The sequence below is a fragment of the Chelonoidis abingdonii genome, chromosome 9, assembly GCF_003597395.2.
Source record: "Chelonoidis abingdonii isolate Lonesome George chromosome 9, CheloAbing_2.0, whole genome shotgun sequence".
Classification (NCBI taxonomy): domain Eukaryota; kingdom Metazoa; phylum Chordata; order Testudines; family Testudinidae; genus Chelonoidis; species Chelonoidis abingdonii.
The window spans coordinates 41,394,555-41,413,095 of NC_133777.1; the positions used below are offsets into that span (position 1 = coordinate 41,394,555).

Sequence of the window (18,541 nt, forward strand, 5' to 3'; positions counted from 1 at the left end):
AAGAAAAAACAAAGTGTCCAGATTCCAAAAACATGCAGGAGAAGTGGGGGGGCAGGGGGTGGAGATTCACAGAAACGGTTACTGACAGCTCTGTGATTGGTGCTAGCTGGCCTCAGTATGGGCAGTATCAGCAGGTCCCAGAAGCCTGTACTCCCCCGACTCTTAGAGGGGTCCCCCTAGCTCACAGGTAGGCATTGCTGCTGACCTGTTCAGTGAGCGAATTTCAGCCCTGGAAATTCAGTTCCTTTCATCACCTACATTCATGTCATTATATTTTTAAAGAGTAAATGGATACGCAGAGCTTGGACCCAGAGCTGAGCCCTCTGTCAGGGCTCTGAGCTGTGACAGCTGCCTACGCAGCTCCAACGGCAGCAGGGACCTACATCATCTACAGATTTAGCCATAGATTCATAGATTCCAAGAGTAGACAGGACCACAGTGAACAGCTAATCTGTTCTCCTGTAGTCCTGTATCATTCAGGCCATAGAACTTCCCCAAAATCATTCCTAGAGCAGATCCCTCAGACAGACATCTAATCGGATTTAAAAATGGTCAGCAACAGAGAATCCACCATGACCCTCAATAAATTGTTCCATGGATTAATTACTGTTAAAAATTCATACTTTCTTTCCACACTGAATTTGTCTAACTTCAGCTTCCAGCCATTGGATCATGTTATACCTTTCTCTTCTAGATTGAAAGAGCCCGTTAGTAAACTTCTGTTCCTCATATAGATACTTACAGACTAATCAAATCACCCATTAACCTTCTCTGTTAAACTAAATAGATTATTCCTTATAGTGATACACTCAAGGAGCTCAGTGTCTAATCCTTTAATTAATTTAATCAATCATATTCCTAGCTCATCTCTGAACCCGCTCCAGCTTTCCCAACATCCTTTTTCAGCTGTGGACACAGGATTCCAGCAGCAGTTGCACAAGTACAAAATACAGAGATAAATTATCCTCTACTTCTACTTAAGATTCCTGTTTATGCCTTGAAAAATTAAATTTTTGACCAGTGTCACATGCAGAGCTCACGTTCAGCTGATTATCCACCATGAGCCCCAAATTGTTTGCTAGAGTCACTGCTTCCCAACACAGAATCCTCTACCCTACAAGTATGGATTACATTTTTTGTTCCTAGAGATATACATTTACATCGAGCTGTATTAAAATATACACTGTTTTCTTGCACCCAGCTTACCAAGCAATCCATCACAACGCTGCTACGTCCCTTTCCATTCTCTTGCTTCCTGCTAAAGGCAGTTTGCAGGAAATCCAGGACTGTGAATTCCAAAACCACAAGCAAGAGCTCATGGCGCTACTCCCACTGCTACAGGGCAAAGCAGGCAATCCTGCCTGAAAACAATTATTGGTGGGGGTTTAGTGGCCTTATTATGAATTCATGTGAGTGTTGGCTTAGTCCTGGTCCCAGTCCCAGGAAATGCTTTCTCGATTCATGTAGCTGAAGTTCAAAGAACTTCCCAAGCACCGGTGCAGTATTTCATGTAGCAGCAAAATAAACAGAGTGCCAACTATACAGAATCCTCCACAAACCAGTGATGCATACACTGAAATATACAGCCAAGTTCAACCCTTGTATAACACCACTGATGTCAGTGGGTGGCACCAGGGATAAACTTGGCCCATATTGTGCAAACTCCAGAGCCAGAGGTAAAACTCCAAAGACTGATGAATAAAAGGCAGAGCACTGGAGACTGGGCCTCAAACAAGGTGTGTTGCTAGCAGCATGGCCTTGGTGACTCATTTAATCTTCTGCAGAGGAGCAAAAACCACAGTAGCCACTGGGTAAATGTTGGAGACTTTTGTTAGAGTCTTCCGGCTTTAGGTCATTTCCTCAGCAACTCCTTAAATCTCTGAAAGTGCTGCACTATCCCTTATCATTTGGCCACAGCAAAACCTGTCTGATTCAAGCTGCTTCATATATTGATGTACTCATTTTCTGAGTGCTCCTGAAATTTTGTACTTTTGTACTAGGGAAACCTCTGGACAAAACAGACTTGAAAAAATCTCTTCGCCTTTCCTGTAGCTCTTGGAGTGGTTTTTCTTTCCTCACTTTTTTGGCAGCAATCCTGGAAGCTAGCAATCACTCTGGAGGAACCTCTTCCCCACCAGCTCATCCTTGCCTACTTGCTTCTGCAAGGAAGCAATAGTGCCAGCTTTGACTTTACAACGATCTACATTGACAATTGATCTATGGCACAAATATGGCTTCACTGCAGTCTGGCTAAGAGAATCTGGGTTGCAAGGGCAGTTTGTGGGGAAAGAGAGCTCTTATTTGAACAAGGTGACGTCTGTTTTTTACAGCATATCCCTGTGTGAAAGTCTCTCTTTAATAGTAAGAAACAGCTGAATAGCCCTTTCCCCGCCCCCACCCTTTCAGTGGTGAAGATGGATAGTCCTTGCATCTCCCAGAATTGTGTGTGATGAACACCAGCCTGCCTGCACTTCAAGCAAGTAGTAGAGACTCATGCAGAATCTCACGCGTGCACATTATACAAGTGCCATGCTCTCTTCAGCTAGTACCAAAGCACTAAAGGTTAGTCATGCCACGTCACAGGTCCAGGAAAGGATTTGGTCAGAGAAGTTTAATAGAATATAGGTTTACCTTCTAAAGCTGGAGGGAGATAATCGGTTGCCTGATAAGCTAAGCAGAAACAGCAAACAAAACCATTAGATCAAAAAGCATGGAAAGAAGCAGAAATGAAACCATTATGTTGACAGATTAATGATGTCATCTTGCACAGGTCTGAGTCTCTATTAAAAGGCCACAGCTGTCTTAGCCTGCCTGCCAGGATAAGCGAGCTACATGGTAAATTGTAACCAAGCCTGTGAAATGAAATGGTTATTAACAGCAGAAATGTAGGAACATTTTATGTGAGTCTGAAAGGCTAGATTAAAAAAAAACAACAGCGCCCGAGTGGCCCACACACTCTCTACAGCTGTGTGCACAAAGCAGGAAACTGCACTCTAGAGGGTATTCTGAGTGGATGGCACTTGAGACCATGGACCCTACTGCTTGCCCACACCTGCTGATGGGCAACAACTTCCAACAAGTGAGTTTGCAGCAGAGTTTGACACAAAGTGCACTTCCAAGCTCAGAGGCGGGATTTGCATGTTAAAGGAATTCCAGGAGGCAGAAAATCTCCCTGCTCGTAATGCTCTGAACCAAGTGACTATGAGAGCTGATGGTAAGCACATTTCACAAAACCTTCCATGGTCTCCATTCCCTTTGTGGTAACATGTTACAAGGCTAATAATTTCATAAAACACATTCCAGTGCTAACATCTTTATCTGATGGGTGCAAGTGAGTTACCTGCCAAGAACAGAGCCTGTTCTCCAAACACTTTACCTCCAGGGAACACGGACCTGCCCACAGAACCATTTTGGAGCAGTATTTGGCAGCTATGGGACATGTGCCATTCCCTGGAGCCTAACACGCCACACAGACTAAAGGCATGAATGCGTCACCTGTCCAACCTTCCCTCAGCTCCATATTTGACAGATGCCTAGGGAGTGTGTGTGAGGGGGGGGGGGGGAATGCAGCTCTGAGGCTGCAACACACTTGGTAAGTAAGAGCTACTGTTGGTAAGTGAGCCTTTCTTCCTCTCCCTCTTCCACAGAGCTTCACCATAGGTGCCTGGCCACTGGGACTTCCTTTAGCAGGCAAACAGAGGAAACCTATGAGCTGAACAGCAAGTGAAACCCTGCCCCCTCAAAACCAGCATCTGTGCTTGCTGAAATAGCCAGAGAACAGTGATTTGCGAAGGTGTGAACGCAACTCCAGGTAGCAGTCCTATGGACTGCAGATTGGGGAATGCTGCAAAAACATGCTACCACTTTAGCCAAGTGATCCTGGAGACATTCAGATATAGAACACCTACTAGCTCATAGCACAGAGGTCAACAACCTTTCAGAAGTGGTGTGCCGAGTCTTCATTTATTCACTCTAATTTAAGATTTCGCGTGCCAGTAATACATTTTAACATTTTTAGAAGGTCTCCTTCTATAAGTCTATAATATATAACTAAACTATTGTTGTATGTAAAGTAAATAAGGTTTTTAAAATGTTTAAGAAGTTTCATTTAAAATTAAATTAAAATGCAGAGCCCCCTGGACCAGTGGCCAGGACCCAGGCAGTGTGAGTGCCACTCAAAATCAGCTCGTGTGCCGCTTTTGGTACATGTGCCATAGGTTGCCTACCCCTGTAACAGCGTAACTAAGCATAGTCTCTTATCCACAGAAATAGACTTTAAACTGAGATGGCATGATGTTCAGAGTTTTCTCCAAAGACCACATGCAGTCAGTTCCACCACTACCAACCAGAGCATGTAGCCTCCCTTCCCCTGTGTGCCTTTAGAGAAGAGAGAGTCTCCATCACAGCCTGGTCGACAAAAATCGGATGTAGTTTTGTCACAAGTCAACAGTGAAGCATAGCCAATCTGCTGTGTGTGGAACACAGCATAAATTGGTTGGCTCTCAGACCATGCAACTCAGACCCTCCTGGCCAAGTAATGGCTCTAAAAATGAGACCTTCAGTGAGAAATGGCAAAGATTGCAAGATCCTGAGGTCTCAAGGGGGCTGCCTTGGGTTTGTTCAATGACAGGTTACAGTCCCAGAAGGCAGTTTGAGACATTCTTTAAAAATGGTTTGACTAGGGGATGGACGAACACTGTGGACCCTTTTGCAGGTACACGGCAGATAGAACAATCGCCAGGTACATCTTAGGCATATTTGAGAACACAAGCATTCAAGTCAAGGTCCCTAGCTTGAGCAAACCCATTTTCCAAACTTTTTTGGGCAAAGCCTGAGGCAATACAAAAAAGAAATATAATCCAATGCAGCAGCCTAAGTCCAACCTAAAGTGTACAGCGTAGACCGAGGTGAGCAAACTTTTTGGTCTGAGGGACACATCGGGGATCCGAAACTGTATGGAGGGCCAGGTAGAGAAGGCTGTGCCTCCCCAAACAGCTGTGCCTCACCCCCTATCCGCCTCCTCCCCTTCCTGCCCCCCCGACTGCCCCCTCAGAACCCCCGACCCATCCAACCCCCCTGCTCCTTGTCCCCTGAATACCCCAACTCCTATCCACACTCCCACCCCCGACCGGCCTCCCGGGAACCCAATACCTATCCAGCCACCCCCTGATCCCTGTCCCCTGACTGCTCCTTATCCAACCCCCCACTCCCCGCCCTGTTACCATGCTGCTCAGATCACCAGGACTGGGAGCCATGTCGCCTGAATGGAGCCAGCCACGCCACTGTGCTGCCCAGCAGGAGCTTGAAGCCCTGCCACCAGAGCACTGGCAGCACAGTGAGCTGAGGCTGCGGGAGAGCGGAGACAGCAGGGGAGGGGCCAGGGGCTAGCTTCCCCAGCTGGGAGCTCAGGCAAGATGGTCCCACAGGCCATAGTTTGCCCACTTCTGGTGTAGACACAACGGTGACACTGCATCCTGTATTCTTCAGAGAGATATTATGGTATGATTATGGCATAAGTATGGTGTATTTATACAAGATAGATCATGTGAGATCATTGAAAATGTTATGATTTACTGAGTATGATTATCCTATTTGTATGTCTGGATCATTTTTGTATCTGAAGTTAGGAATATTGACTATGTATCTGTATTACAAATATGTTTACACCTGGGGAATGCCCACTAGGCAGAATACACTCAGTCTAGATGGCTGGCTGGGAAGGGCTATTAGAGAAAACAACAGACCTTAGAAGAGGCTAATTTCCAACCGGTAGGCCTTCCTGAGGATGCTGTAAAACAGCTTCTGAGTCATGGCTGCCATGACACTACAGGGGTATGTGATCAGATCACCTGGTACTGGACTCCATATTGGAATACCAGTGTTTTTCCACTGAAATGTGTTGGAATCAAACTTTGAGACAAAGGGTTCCCACCCTATGCAAAAGCTATTTAAGGCAGGGAAATGACATCATTGTGGTTCTTCACTGACTCCCCGCCCAAAAGAGACTCTTGGAACACTGGAGGAACAAGAACTGAACGGGTGGAAGTACTGGACCCAGGTTAGAGGAATGTCTAGTCTGTAAAAGGAATGTATACCTGGGGTTTTAAGCTGCAAGCAAGTGCAGCTTGCCCCTTAAGAATCTCTGCAACTGGCTTAAATCATCATTTAGGGGTGAGAATTTGCTATTCATATCCAATTTCTTTAGTATATTAAGCTTAGATTGCATTTTTGTTTATTTGCTAGGTAATCTGCTATGATCTGTTTGCCATCCCTTATAATCACTTAAAATCCATCTTCTGTAGTTAACAAATTTGTTTTTAGTTTATCACAAACCAGTGTATAGGAGTTATAACTTGGGGCAGAAAACTGGTGTATATTTCCTCTCCACATTGAGGGAGGGGAGGAATTTCATGAGCTTATGCTGTACAGATCTCTGTGCAGGGCAAAACAGTATAATTTTGAGTTTACGCTCCAGGGAGTGGAAGGGGGGCACTTGAGTAGCTGGGCAGGTCTTCAGCTGAAGCTTTCCCATGCAAAGCTAATTTCAGCATCTGTATGTAGCTGTAGCTGGGTGTGTCCCTACCTGTATGTGTGCTGGAGGGGGGTTGAGGGTCTGTCACAGCAGTACAGAATAAAGGGAGCCCAGGCTGGTGGGTCAGGCAGGCTCAGTGGTAATCCAGTTCCAGGCGGCACCCAGGGGGAACCCATCACAGCAATGTCTATCTTTTCATGAATTATATGTAAAACATGGAGAAAGAGAGAGGCTGGCTCTGTGACTACTCTGACAAAGAGGAACTGAAGAACAGTTATGGGGTGGGAACAGGGGGGTTTACTCCCTTTATGATATGCTGGTCTCAAGAAAGTTATGCAATGCACCCCTGAACTGCCAACTGCTGTTGACAGAGGTTCTGTGGCCACTTGGCTAGGCACATTGCTCCGATGGGGACTCTGGAGGCGGTGTCATGCAAAACAGATATAACCCACCTTCACTTGGGGCTCTCACAGCTTTAGATTTCCCTCTCATCTTCTGTCACACCCCAAGGGCCCCTTCCCTCAGGGGGTCTCTTGGGGAGGTAGATCAGCATTGTATGTTGCTAATGCTGTTGCAGGCATTGCAAAGTATTCTGGGAAGGGTTAAAGGTGTGAGTGTGGCATGAAAGATTTCTTTGCAGGTAGCGAGAGGCCAAAGAGGGAGGGAAAGAGCAGAGAATGGGCTAATGCAACACTCCCGCTAGCTCTGAAGATAAGACATTGACTCCAGCCCAAGGCTACGGCATACAACCAACTCTCAGCTGTCTGCCAGAAAGACAGGGGCCTGGACTCCAACCCTGACCAGCCATGAGAAAGGAGGAGTCAGCTGAACAGAACTGTAGGCTCTGTGAAAATGAGTGAGATGGCGAAGACCAGAGAGGAGGGAAACAGAGCCTCGTGTCCCTGACGCTGGTGTGTTTTGGGAAAGCTGAGGACACCGCAGAAAGGCAGTTTTGACTGGTACAAAGAGCAAGGGGGACAGAGGTCCCTGAACGAAACGCCTCCAAAAAGACCCCAGGACTTAAAACCCTCCTGAGAGCTGAAGCAAATTGGAGATCAACAGTAGACCCCGGATGACCTGTGCACAGGACAGAACTCCCATGCACCTCTTTCCTTCCCCTACTTTTTTGTATGTTACTCCCAGGCTTGGCCAGCCCCGGGTAGCGCGTGTGGGTTAGGGCTTGGAGCACTAACACTTTCTTCCTTCCTTTGAGTGATGTGGGGAACCCCCAGCACTCACCGCTGTTATTTTATTAATAAAGCTTTAAAACTTAGACCCTTGGTGCGTTCCTTCATCTCCTCCCCTAACGATCCTGCAGCCTCAGCCTGATCACCTGACACCTCAGGCAGATTGGTAACAGAAATCTGTCACACTTTGACAGGGATGAGAAGGCTGCCCATATAGAGCCATTTTATGTGATGACATCATCATCCATATAGAAAGAAACCAGGAGAAGCATAAGCGTTGTCCTACTTGAAGGGTATCCGATACAAAGGATTCTTTTGCCAGCTATTATCCAGGAGGAATTTAGGGAATTAGGAGACAAATTAGTTCACATGTTAAAGCAAACTCAGTTGGCCTCTCATTGCTCCTACTTTTCTTGTTTCCAAAGGATATTCAGCAGACCATAGTACAGGAGCAGTCAGCGGTTGTAGTCATGTTGCAAATGGCTACACAAATGGAAGGAGATACGTAAATGAGCAGGAAGACACTAATCCAAAGATTGATTGTTGTTTTTGTTAAAGGCAGAAGGACCATCATCATCCAGTCTGACCTCCCACATAAGAGTACCTCACCCATTGAATCCTGCATTGAGCCTAATGACTTCTGGCTGAGCTAGAGCAGTGGTTCTCAACCAAAGGTACACAAAACCCTGGGGTACGCTGAGGTCTTCTGGGGCATACATCAACTCATTTAGATATTTGCCCAGTTTTAAAGCACCAGCTAAGTCAGTACAAATTAAAATTTCATACGACTTGTTTATACTGCTCTATATACTGAAATGTAAGTACAATATTTACATTCCAATCTACTTTATAATTATATGGTAACAATGAGAAAGGAAACAATTTTTCAGTGATGTATTTTTATGTCTAAGCGTCACAGCCACACTGATTTTGTAAGCAAGTAGTTTTTAAGTGAGGTGAAACTTGGGGTTATGCAAGACAAACCACACTCCTGAAAGGGGTCCGTAGTCTGGAAAGGTTGAGAGCCACTGAGCTAGAGTACATCTTTCAGACAGATCCCTAATCCTGAGTAAGTGACAGAGAATTTTCCAAAGCCCTAAGTAAATTGCTACAATTAATATGTGCTTTTTTTCCAGTCTGAATCCATCTAGCATCATCTTCCAGCCACTGGATCCTATTCTGCCTTTGTCTGCTAGACTAAGGAGCCCTTTACTATCAGGAATCTTCTCTCAGTGTAGGTACTTGTTAACTGATCAAGTCAACTCAATCTTGCATACTTCGGACCGAGACACAACAGCCAAAAAAAGCTTCCCCCTTCATTTTAGGAAGATGCTATGATGAGGGAACAGTGCAATTAGGAACAAAAATAAGGTTCAAAACCATCAAGCCTCCCACTGAGCTTCTGAAATTATGTCCGAGAGATCTTATGTCCCTCATTGCACAGAAAGAGGCACTCAAAGTCTAGTGCTAGCAAAGTAACACAAGACAGCCTCTGAAAACTGCACCTGGCAAGCCTGCCAGTGTTTCCATTTGCAGAGGTAGAGCCCCTAATTAACATGAGCAAAAATGGGAACAAAATCCTTCAACTTACAGGTCATTTGCTTTTGCAAATGGCTGCACAGAGACTTTTTACAATATGGCAAACTAAGAGGTGACATTCCCTTGCACACAAGTGGTTAGCATCTGCACAAGACACTCTCACTACCTAGGGTTAAAAGGTCACAACTTGAAAATAAGTTTGTGACTGAAAATTTTGTGCCTTCCTAGCAGCCCCAAAGGTCATCAGCAATGAAAGCAGGTGGGAGGAAATGTTTTCTGTTGTTCCCTTTGAGCATTTGACAGCACTCTGTGTAGAGTCCAGTTCCCTGGCTTTGCTGATGTCATTGGCACTAATCTCATGGATTAGCATGACAGCTCCACATATAGAATTGCCAATTCTGTAATATTTTAAAACTGGACACACTAGCAAGAGTGCTGGTACCTCCCCCATGCCACCCCTTTCCCCAAGGCCCCATCCCTGTTCGCTCCTCCCCCCTATCCTCTGGTTGCTCACTGCTTTTCCTCTTTTCTCCCCCCTGCCTGGGTCAGAAGGGACCAGCCTGTGGAGCTGGGACTGGGAGCTGCTGCCACCAGATGCAGATAGGAGGTGGCCCAGCTGAGTAGGGGCTGGCACGGGTGATGACCCGGCACCTCACTGCCTCCCCTGTCCACAGTAACTGGACTTTGGATGTCCGGTCAGTAAATCTGACTGGGCACTGGCATGTCCCCTTTTCAACCAGACTTTCTGGTTGAAAACCAGACCTGGCCATCCTAACCCTGCAGGGCAGAACACACAAGTTTTCCAGACCATGCTCCAAAGTGCGGGAGCTCACGTACATGCCAGAAGGAGCACCATCCATCAGTGCAGACCGTTCTACACCTGCTCAGACTCTTGACCCCTCCAGAGATGGGCACAGGGTAGCTGGTTCCTGTAGACACACTAAACCCAGCTCTCCTGGACCAGAGCAGGTAAGCACTATCCAGCTACTTAAAGAGGGCTGGTAGCAGGCCTGAGACAGGCTGAGCCCTGGGAAGGGAAAGCCACACCAGAGGGGAACTAACTATGGTGGGTCCCTGTAGCAAGGGGCCAGGTAGGCAGCCCTGCAGCTGCTGCTCCAGGAAGGGAGTAGAACTGATGGAGGCTGCCAGTAGCTTGTGTGCCAGAGACCCCTCAGAGGTGTGGTCCTGGGGCAAAGGATGCAGGTAAATTGTTTTCTGTTTGAAACCTTCTGTTAAAGAAACAAACCTCTTTGCCCGAGACAGGGCATGTGCCTCGGAGCCAGGGAGAAGCCTGGTGCTGATTAACACAACCAATGAACTTTACAGGGAGCTGCAGCTTCAGACTACTTGGAAGCAGAGGCAAATCCAGAAGGCAGCACCTCTCTCATTAAGCACAGCAGGTAACAGATGCTCTGGGAACAGCACTGGGTGAAGTGAGGTATTACTGACCATCACTTGGGATTAGGGTATCTGAGGAATGTTTCTCCTCCAGCTGTGATCTAGGGTTTGCTTTCCAGGAAAGGTCCCACTCTGGAATGTTGTCTCTGCGGGGTCCACCAGAACCCCAAAGTTAGGACATACTGTGTCAAAGTCATAGCTTTGGAAACCATGTCTCTCAGCTATGTTACTAGCCCCACTCAGAACCCTTAGTCACATCAGTGTGGGCCTGTCAGTCTCCCGTGCCACAGCTTGCTTTGCTCACCAATTCCTCTACAGGATGAGCGGGTTTGTTCACACACCTTGGGACTTGCTGCTCAGATGCCTCACAACACATACTCTGCAAGCCACACATTCTCCCCCAGGGTAGCATGTGGGGACAGCCTATGTTAGAGGAGAGCACAGTCATCTCCCCCACCCCCACCACTCCCCACCACACAGACCCTTCCAAAATACCTAAACAGCTCACCCCAAAAAGCAAGGACCTCACATCCTACTACTTCTCTTCCCTGTCTCCTCCTCCCCCATTGATCATACAGAGGAGAGGTGCTTCAGGCTCCCCATTCTCCATGGCTTCCCCCAGAGCAGTTGTCCAGGGAAGGAGTGCAGACAGCAGAAGCTGCACAGATGTGGAGTGTCCTCAGGCAGCACATCTGTGCTCTGGGCTGCCCCTAGATAGAGCTGTTTCTCTGAAATGTGTGTTGCTAGGCAAAGATGCAGAACTAGGAACTCAGTGCTCTGGGACAGGGATGTGAAAGCATTTAGTCACTTTGAACTGGGATTCTGTGGCCCTTTGACCTTCCAGTCTGGCTTTTTCTCTTGGGTAGTTGAGAAGAGACTAGATGATAGTGTTGGAGAAAGTGGAAGTACACAACAGTGGCTTTTTATCATATACAAAAAAGCAACATTAAAAACTGTTTTTTCAGGTTGTAAAGTAAACACTCAGGAATTAGGAAGTGCCAGAATTAAGGCTCCCTGTACAACCACAGCCCTTGTGTGTACACATTATGATACAGCCTAATTACATATTTTCTACAGAACCCCTGCCTCACTCAGTGCACAGGATGAACAAGGCTAAATAAATGAAGCTGCTCAGTTATTTGTTTTAATCTTTGACATGTAATGTGTGGCCACTGCTTTGATTACTGAACCCTCTACGAAGCCTGCACAGAATATGGGATTGTCATCCATTGTGTCTTGGGCTTTTCTGTGTTGTTGCTCGTGCACTGAAGGATCTGAGCAACTCAAATAACAGATGTAACTTCTCAATACTCCTGTGAGGTGTGGGGGTTGGGGTCCTACAGACAGGACACTGGCACAGGCAGATTCAGGCCAAAATTTGAAAAACTCCACTAAGGACTTTTCTCCACACAGATGCACCAATTTAACTAAGTTAAACCAATTTAAGGATTTCCACACAAGGGGAACATCAGCAGTTTCTAAACAGATTTAGTTCAGTTAGTACAGTTTATGTTTAGACAAGGCCTAAGTTGGGTGCCTCAGTGACTGAGCACTTAACCTGCGATACCTAGGGCCCTATTTTTCAGAGTACTATAGGACTTTACAAAGCCCTCTACTGACATTAATTAATCCAAAACACTCTGGCAGGAGGTGGGTAAGGACGATCTCCAAGTTACTTGCTCAAGGCCACAGAACAGGCCATTGACAGAGGAAAGCTTCAAACTCAGGGTCTCCTGAGTTCCTTGGGGCAGATCCTCAGCTGATCCAAGTTGTCACAGATCCACTGATTTACATGAGGATATGACAACTTACACCAGCTCCTGAATACTGCTGCTGCCTGACTGCCCAAGGTGGGAGCATCTACAGCCCCCAGGGATTTCAGTTGCAGTGGAGTGTTCAACTTCTGAAAATCAGGCCTCAGGTTTATCGAGCTGGTCACTAAGTGGCTTAACCAGCATCATATTCAAATTCTGTAGCAGAGGAAGAGATGGAATTCAGTTTTTCTCTGTGGCATTCACCTGTCGTAGCTACATGACTATCCATTCTCTTCCTGCAATCTGTCTTGTGAACTACACACCTTCCAACTTCTGCAACAAATCAAGAAAGGATCCTACAGATAACAACAGCCTCTTTCACTAAATAAACCGGATTCATCCCCTAAGCATCATCTGTCCTATATAATGAGGGATTACTTGCCTTTAAGCTGGGGGCAGGGCAACAGCGTTCGGTTACATGCAACTGTAACACTTGCCAAATTTCAGTCCTCTTGCAAGCCAAGGAGGCTGAGCAATTGTCAGCACTCTATTTTTATAAAAGATGACACTGGGCGCACGCGCGCGCGTGTGTGTGTGTGTGCGCGCGCCACTCCCCAGTCACATTTTTTGCATAAGATTTTTGTTTTTAAGATGCAATTAATTGCACCTGGTACTTCTAAGTCCTCTGATTGAGAAGAATTACCCTCTCCCTCCCAAAAATATCTGCCTTCACCTAGTCCCTGCCATTTATTTAGTTAAACGTCAGTGTTCTCCTTCCTGGTCACGCCTACGTACTGGAATGGACAGAAGTTGGTGAGGGGATACCTGGATAGCTTGGCTCCAAACATACATATGCAGATACACACTATAGCTGGTTACTGAGCTGCATGTGTTCTAGCAGACACAGCAAATCACTAACAAATTTTAATCCTCAGTTCCCGCACAGTAGCTCATTTAAGCCGCCTCTGAGAAGTGGGGGGGGGGGGGCAGGGGGGCGCCATTGGCCCACAGGTCAGAAGACTGGAGTTAGGCCCACATAAAGTGAAGCTAGGATTTCATTCTCTCTGGTGGCAGAAGGTGGGATCTCCTGGCACTTTAGTGCTAGACATTGTTGGATCTGTTTTACTGCCCTCTGGGCAGCGCTGCTGTTGCGCTGCCAGCCACCTGTGTTCCAGGCAGCGCAGTAAGGGGGCGGGGGGGGGGGCAGGGGGGCGCCATTGGCCCACAGGTCAGAAGACTGGAGTTAGGCCCACATAAAGTGAAGCTAGGATTTCATTCTCTCTGGTGGCAGAAGGTGGGATCTCCTGGCACTTTAGTGCTAGACATTGTTGGATCTGTTTTACTGCCCTCTGACATAAGATACTGCTTGGCACATGCAAATGGCTTGGTTTAAGATTTCATTTGAACTTTTCTGCCGGCAAGGTTAACTCTACTGGAAACAGAAACATAGAATCAAAGAAATGTAGAGGTGGAAGGCACCTCTAGAGCCATGAGCCAGAGAGAACATTTTCTAATCTCTCTACTGTCCAGTAACTACCCTGGATTTTTTTTTTTTTTTTAAAGACACAAGGTGGGTGAGGTAATATCTTTTGCTGGAGCAACTTCTGTTGGTGAGAGAGAGAGAGACAAGCTTTCAAGGCACACAGAGCTCTTCTTCAGCTCTGGGAAAGGTACCCCACTGGTCACAGCTACAAGGTGGAAGAGATTGTTTACCATAAGTAGTTACCACATATTCTAAGGCAGTGGTTTTCAAACTGTGGGCTACAACCCAGTAATGAGTTGGGGAATGGAACTCACTGGGTTGCAGCAGCTCTAGTCAGCACCACTGACCTGGTGGTTAAAAGTCCCATCAGCGGTGCTGCCTGGCTAAGCCAGGTTGGTCCCCACCCGTTCTGACACCGCACTGCACCCCGGAAGCAGCCTGCAGCAGGTCCAGCTCCTAGGCAGGGGGGCCACAGGGCTCTGTGCACTGGCCCAAGCACCAGCTCTGCACTCGCATTGGCCAATTCCCAGCCAATGGGGGGGGCAGTGCCTGCAAGCCTCCACCTAGGAGTCGTACCTGCTGCTGGCTGCTTCTGGGGTGCAGTGTGGTCCCAGAACAGAAAGGAAGCCTGCCTTAGCACCCCTGCCACACCGCTGACCAGGAGCCGCCAGAGAAAAGCCCATGCCCCAATCCCCAGCCCATAGCCCCCCCTAAAACCAGAGCCCCTTCCTACATCCCAAACCCCTCATACCTGGCCCCACCCCAGAGCCTGCACTCCCAGTCCAGAGCCCTGACCCCCTCCCGCACCCCAGTCCCCTGCCTCAGCCCAGAGCCCCCTCCCACACCCTGAACCCTCATTCCTGGCCCCACCTCACAGTCCTCACTCCTGCACCCCAACCCTCTGCCCCAGCCCTGAGCCCCTCCCACATCCCAAACCCCTCGTTCCCAGCTCCGATAGGTCACAGGCATCAATTTTCTTCAACTGGGTCACCAGAAAAAGTTTAAAAAACTCTGTTCTAAGGGATCATTCAAGACAGAGTTCCTCATTAACACCTCTGAAGTCATAGCACAAGAGGAGGGGGTTAGTGGGTTACAGATTGTTGTAATAAGCCATAAATCTAGTGTCTTTGTTAAGTCCATGATTTTTAGTGTCCAGCAGAGTTATGAATTTAAGCTCCCAGACTCATCTTTTGAAGTGTTGCAGGGGTTTCCTTTGAGGATGAGGATTGATAGGTCAGATATAGAATGACTGCTTTGTGAAAAGCGATAGGGTATTTATTTCTTATTTTTTGTGTGAGTTCATTTGACAGTGTAATGATTGTCTGGTTTCACCCACATAGTGGTTATTGGAGCATTTAGTGTACCGGATGAGGTACACTACATGTTGTGATATACATGTGACTCCTGAAAGGTGCATTGTGGTGGGTGTGGATCATTGTAGCAGTGGAGAGCTGTCTGAAGGTTTTGCATCTGTTGTTCTGGTGCCGCTTTGAGTGCATGTGTCCTGGTCTGTGGGGAGTTTGTTTCTGATGATGAACTTGCCACTTGGAGAGGTTGTGGGGTAGTTTGAAGGCCAGAAATGGGGACTCAGGAAAGATTTCTTTCAGGATGGGGTCCCCACTGAGTATGGGTTGTAGCTGTCTGATGACACCCCACAGGGGTTCCAGCGTGGAGTGGAAGGGGTGTGTGATCAGAGGGGTTTTATTTCTGTATTGAAGCAGGTTCTCTCAGGCTATTTAGGTAGATTGACCAGATGTCCCATTTTTATAGGAACAGTCCCGTTTTTTGCGACTTTTTCTTATACAGGCACCTATTATCCCCTACCCCATCCCGTTTTTTTCACAGTTGGTATCTGGTCACCCGATATTTAGGTGGCCCATTCCACAATGCAACTTACTTCTCTGGTGGAGTGTCCTTGTTTGGTGAAGGTGGTTTTAAGTGTGCTAAGGTGTTTATCCCAGACTTTCTCCTCAGAGCACTTTCTGTAGTATCTGAGTACCTGGCTGTAGAGAACCAATTTCCTTGGTTGGTTTGCAGTAGTTACTGGATCTATGAAGGTAGGTGTGGTGATCCAGGCATTTCTTGTATATGGTTGGCTGTCGGATTCCATTGCTGAAGCTGATCATGGTGTCCAGGAAGTTAATGCTAGTGTGGGAGCGTTCCAGAGAGTTTAATGGACAGGTAGTTGTTGAAGTTGTTGTGGAACTCTGAGGGAGTTTGATTTTGAGTTGATTTTGTTTGCATTTTGAGTTCAAGACCAAAAACCAATGAAGCTATCCCGTACATGTTGTGATCTTAGTCTGCTTTCGAATATTTCCTGTAATACAGCATCCCACTCCTTACCAAATAGCATGCATCAGCATTTATGTCACAAGTGTGCTTACTGCTTCATGCATAGTGGTAATAATTAGTATGGGGCACTACTTTATCAGCAGAATACTGAGAACTTTATAGTGTCTTTATTAGTAGTATCCCACCATTTTATGGACTGGAAAATGGATGCACAGATGGGTTAAGTGACTTGGCCAAGGTCACAAAGCAAGTGTCAGAATTAGGGCTCAATGAATAGTAGGAGACATTTTCTGCAGAAATTATTTTCAATTCAAAGACTGCGTAGTGTTTGGTTTGCATCTGACAATTTCAAGTTACGGTTACTGCAAAGGCTGGAATGGACTCTTGACAGAACACTGCGCTGCTTCAGGAGCTGCACATTTCAGAGACCATCCTGCATCCCTCCATCAGACGGAGGAAGTCCAAGTGCAGGACATGTTAGAGGAATTCATTCAGAGTCTGTGGCCATCACTTTATTATCATCCCAAAGGAAGACTAAAATTCACTCACACAGGTTGAACAATGCTAGAAGAGAGATGCACAGCCAATTAATAATAATATCTAGTTCTTATATAAAGCTTTTCATCACTAAATCCCAAAGAGCTTTATAAAGGAGGTCAATTTCAGTCTCTTCCAACAAACTGATTCTGGACCAGCTCACAGGTGCTCAGCACTTGACCACTCAGGATGTAGCTAGTGGATATTGGCAGGTCTCTTTGGAAGAGGCCTGAAAATGCAGCCCAGACATGGACCAGGGCCTCCTTGTGCTGGGTGCCACACAAATCCAGAACAAAGAGAGGTCTCTGCCCCAAAAAGCTACAGTCTAGATATCACATGCATAAATAACTCTTCATGAGACGGAGTGATTAATGGCCCCCACTACCTTTCCGAGATTGAGACGCTGTCCAGACAACGTCAGCACACTAAAATCCCCACATCCCATAACAAGGGTGTTAAGTCCTTCCTTGAGTTGGTTTCTTAGCAAATATTCATTGACAAAGCAAACTCCTGCAGGAGCTTACAAAAGCCAAACCATCCAAGAAAGAACTTCTAGAAAATAAGGAAACGGAGCATGCTTTTCAGGAACTAAATGGACGCTGTGTTCTCAGCCTGTTGTATTACAGCCAGATCTTTCACCTTCACTTTATAGTATATGCTGATGCAAGACATGTTAGTCCAGGAGCAATTCCTGGTCAGAAAAGCATAGAACTTAGAAATTCATTGCACATGCTGGGTGATAGTAGCATCTCTCTGAGCTGGTCTACAATGGAAAAGGAAGTTATCCAAGAACGTTAAGAGGGGCTAGATCCATAAAGGGACAATGCCAAGTGCTAACTCTTATGCACTCTGACACCTACTGATATTGTCAGTCCTGAGTTAGGCACCCTGATTCCTCACACAATGCACAGGGAGAGTTTATTTCTACACTGCACACCACTGGTGGCAGCATGTAGAGTATGCATAGTGTGACAAAGTTCCTCCTCTACCTTGGCGGGTCCTGTGCTTATTGGCGGATTTGTTCACCTCAGTGGTCTTCCCCTCTTGTGGAACCCACAGTTGGGTCAGCTCCTCCTGTGTCTGATCAGGAGTTGGGAGGAACCCAGGCCCACCCTCTACTCCAGGTTCCAGCCCAGGGCCCTGTGGATCACAGCGGTCTATAGTGCCTCCTGTAACAGCTGCATGACAGCTACAACTCCCTGGGCTACTTCCCCATGGCCTCCTCCAAACACCTTCTTTATCCTCACCACAGGTAATACGTGGACAACTAATGAAAAAAAACAAGATAGAAAGGATTCCATTAAGGGAGGTAAACGGTGAACAGTTAGCAGAAACAGGGAGGAATCAGGATGTACGGGTCGGGAGTGAGGTTAGAGGGCTAAAGTAAGGAACCGGAGGGGACACCGAGAGAGGACCGACACAAACGCCCACGCTCTCAAAGGCATCAAGGGAGACAGTGACGCCGCCCAAGGAACTCCGCCCGATGCGTGAAACAGACGGAGGAACGGAAAGGCCTAACAGTCGCAGGACGTCGGCCACACCTCCTCTCCTGTCGTACTGGCTATTTGGCCAGGGCCAGAGGAGGTTGAGAAGGAGTCCCGCGACTTCGTGGGGCCAACGGATTGGGGGAGTGCATAGATAAAAAGGGAGGGGAAAAGTGCACAGAAACGCAAAAGATATTGAGGAGGAGCCGGAACAGGGCTGCAACTGGCGCACGCCAAGTAAACGGCGACCAAGGTCTCCTTCACTCCTGCCACAGGAAAGGGCAGGTTTGGTTCAGGACAGGGTGGAACCGCGCCAGATAAACACCCGTGCTCAC

General features: G+C 47.0%; 1 protein-coding gene across 2 annotated transcripts in view; it reads right to left on the reverse strand.

Moving 5' to 3' along the window:
* ALPK3 (alpha kinase 3) overlaps positions 1–18,541 on the reverse strand; it is a 95,662-nt gene that overhangs the window by 59,068 nt on the left and 18,053 nt on the right. Inside the window, exon 2 of one of the 2 annotated variants that reach the window (XM_032799810.2) lies at positions 2,632–2,670. The exons of the other annotated variant lie outside the window; for it this stretch is intronic. Within the exon in view, the coding sequence (XP_032655701.1) occupies positions 2,632–2,670 (39 nt within the window). The remainder of the gene's footprint in view (positions 1–2,631; positions 2,671–18,541) is intronic. 2 annotated transcript variants of the gene reach the window in all.